Genomic DNA, 3,289 nt, shown 5'->3' on the forward strand with positions numbered 1-3,289 from the left:
CATGTAATTTATTTAATGTAATAGTCAGTGTGATTCTTACAAAAGTAAATTTGTATTCTTACATGACTTTATTTTCTGTGTACTTACATCAACTCTTTGCAGAGTCTTAAGTTTAATCATTTCCTATTTTTAAGTGCTTCATATATATTCCCTATTTTACAAAAAGCAAGTTTTATTTTCTTAAAATATGTAAAAATTACTTGTATTGTCTAGTTTTGAATAAAATATTTAACTTACCTAACAATGACAAATACAAAGTTTATATGGTAATGAAAGAAATCTAATAAATCCTTACTGTTTTTTAAAGAAGAGTTAATTTTGGAACATCCAATGGGGCAACCAAATATAACAATGCCAACTGAGTTCATCCTGATGGGAGTCACACAGACTGGTGAGCTGAAACTCCCACTGTTTGCAGTCTTCCTTGCTATCTATGCAATCACTGTGGTGGGAAACCTCGGCATGATCATTTTGACCAAACTGGACTCTCGCCTACAAACCCCTATGTACTTTTTCATCAGACACCTTGCTTTCATTGATCTTGGAAACTCTACTGCCATCTGCCCCAAGATGCTGGTGAATTTTGTTGTGGATCAAAACACCATCACCTATTATGCTTGTGCCACACAGATGGCATGCTTCATTATGTTCATTGTCAGTGAACTTTCAATCTTGTCCTCCATGGCCTATGACCGCTATGTGGCTATCTGCAACCCTCTACTCTATAGTGCTATAATGTCTCAGAGACTCTGTCAAGTGCTCGTTGGAATTCCATATCTCTACAGTATCTTCCAGGCTCTGCTGTTCCCTATTAGGTATTTCACATTAAGCTTCTGTGGTACTAATGTCATAAGCCATTTCTATTGTGATGTTGTCCCCTTACTACCTTTGATCTGTTCACATGTAAAAGAGACAGAATTATTGACTATATTGTTTTCAGCCTTCAATTTAATCTCTTCTCTTCTTGTTGTTCTTTTGTCTTACATGCTAATTTTGTTAACCATATTTCGAATGCATTCTGCAGAAGGTAGGAAAAAAGCTTTCTCCACTTGTGGTTCCCATCTGACAGTGGTGGTTGTATTCTACGGTTCTCTACTCTTCATGTATGTTCAGCCTAAATCTGCTCACTCATTTGAATATGACAAAGCAGCATCTGTGTTTTATACTTTAGTGATCCCCATGCTTAACCCCTTGATTTATAGTTTAAGGAACAAAGAGGTAAAAAATGCCTTTCATAGAGTATTTAAGAATCTATGAAGACTGCATTTTTCAGTATTAAGTAATAATATGTGACAATTGTAACTGCCATATGATGATATTTCCAAAATAGTTGCTCTCAGTCTCTTGTCCATCACCTTACATTTCTTGTAGACAGGACAAATTTGGGTCAAAAGTTTTATATGTGGGAGGTGCTGTTACCCCTCCACTAGGTATTTGTGCCTGGCTTCATGAGGTGACCTCTTCATGTTCCATAGCCTTATTGATATGAGTCTCAGCTAAGGTCACTCCCATAGATTTTCCTATTCCAGGTCACTGACATGTCCTAGAGATGCCCCTACTCTTCCACACACAGCAGCAGCAGATTGCCATTAATTGTGGCTCTTCAGAACTCTCTCCTGTCTCTACCCACATCTGATCCTAACACTCCATTACCCTTCCCATCCCCTTGCCCACTCATTTCCCTCCTGCCATCTGACTCCTATGACTATTTTATTCCCCCTTATATGTGAGAACCAAGCATCTTCACTTGGAGCTGCCTTCTTGTTTAGCTTCTTTGGGTCTGTGGAATGTATCATATCTATACTGTACCTTATAGCTAATATCCACATATAAGTGATTACATGCTATGCATGTCCCTTTGGGTCTGGGTTATCTCAATCAGGATGGTATTTTCTGGTTCCATCCATTTGCCTGCAAAATTCATGATGTCCAAACTTTTAATAGCTGAATAGTATTCCATTGTATAAATGAAGCATATTTTCTGTATCCATTCTTCAGTTGAGGGACATTTGTATTATTTCCAGTTTCTGGCTATTATGAATAAAGCTACTTTGAACACAGTGGATCACATGTTCTTTGACTATGATGGAGCATCATTTGGGCATATGCACAGGAGCTGTATAGCTATGTCTTCAGTTAAAATCATTTCTAATTTTCTGAGAAACCACCAGATTGATTTTTAGAGTTGTTATATTTCTCTGTTCAGTTCCTATTTGTTGGCCTGTCATTTCAGTGAGAGTGGGATGTTGAAGTCCCCGCTATTAATGTGTCATAATTGAAATGTGATTTAAGCTTTAGTAATTTTTCTTTTACAAATGTGGAAATCCTTGCATTTGGGACTTAGGTGTTTACAATTGAGACTTCATCTTGGTGGAATCTTTCCGTTGATAAGTATGGAGTTTCCTTCCCCATAACATTTGTTTGGAAGTCTATTTTATTAGATATTAGAATAGCTACTCCCACTTGTTTCTTGGGTTCATTTGCTTAAAAAACATTTACCAGTCCTGTATTCTGAGGTAGTGTCTATCTTGGTTGCTAAAGTGTGTTTCTTGTATGCAGCACAGTGATGGATCCTGTTTACGCATCCACTGTTAGCATGTGTCTTTTTTTTAATTTATTTTTTAATTAGGTATTTTCTTCATTTACATTTCAAATGATATCCCAAAAGTCCTCCACACCCTCCGCCCCCCACTCCCCTACCCACCCACTCCCACTTCTTGGCCCTGGCGTTTCCCCGTACTGAGGCATATAAAGTTTGAAAGACCAGGGGGCTTCTCTTCCCAATGATGGCCGACTAGGCCATCTTCTGATACATATGCAGCTAGAGACAAGAGCTATGGGGGGTACACTGGTTAGTTCACGTTGTTGTTCCACGTACAGGGTTTCAGACCCCTTATCTCCTTGGGTACATTCTCTAGCTCCTCCACTGGGGGCCCTGTGTTCCATCCGATAGCTGACTGTAAGCATCCACTTCTATGTTTTCTAGGCCCGGCAAAGCCTCACAAGAGACAGCTATATCACGGTCCTTTCAGCAAAATCTTGCTGGTGTATGCAATGGTGTCAGTGTTTGGATGCTGATTATGGGATGGAACCCTGGGTATGGCACTCTCTAGATGGTCGAGAATCAACAAATGGGACCTCATAAAATTACAAAGCTTCTGTAAGGCAAAAGACACTGTCAATAAAACAAAAAGGCCACCAACAGATTGGGAAAGGATCTTTACTTATCCTAAATCAGATAGGGGACTAATATCCAATATGTATATAAACAACTCAAGAAGGTGGACTC

The 3,289-nt window shown here is 38.8% G+C and overlaps 1 protein-coding gene across 1 annotated transcript; it reads left to right on the plus strand.

The window, feature by feature from the left end:
- The first annotated feature begins 330 nt into the window (after positions 1–330).
- On the plus strand, positions 331–1,257 carry LOC110289414 (olfactory receptor 8K5-like). Its single transcript, XM_021155610.2, has one exon. The coding sequence runs from the start codon at positions 331–333 to the stop codon at positions 1,255–1,257; it is 927 nt and encodes a 308-aa protein (XP_021011269.2).
- The last annotated feature ends 2,032 nt before the right edge of the window (positions 1,258–3,289 follow it).

The sequence above is a fragment of the Mus caroli genome, unplaced genomic scaffold (genome assembly GCF_978045245.1).
Source record: "Mus caroli unplaced genomic scaffold, Mus_caroli_1 scaffold_2, whole genome shotgun sequence".
Taxonomy (NCBI): domain Eukaryota; kingdom Metazoa; phylum Chordata; class Mammalia; order Rodentia; family Muridae; genus Mus; species Mus caroli.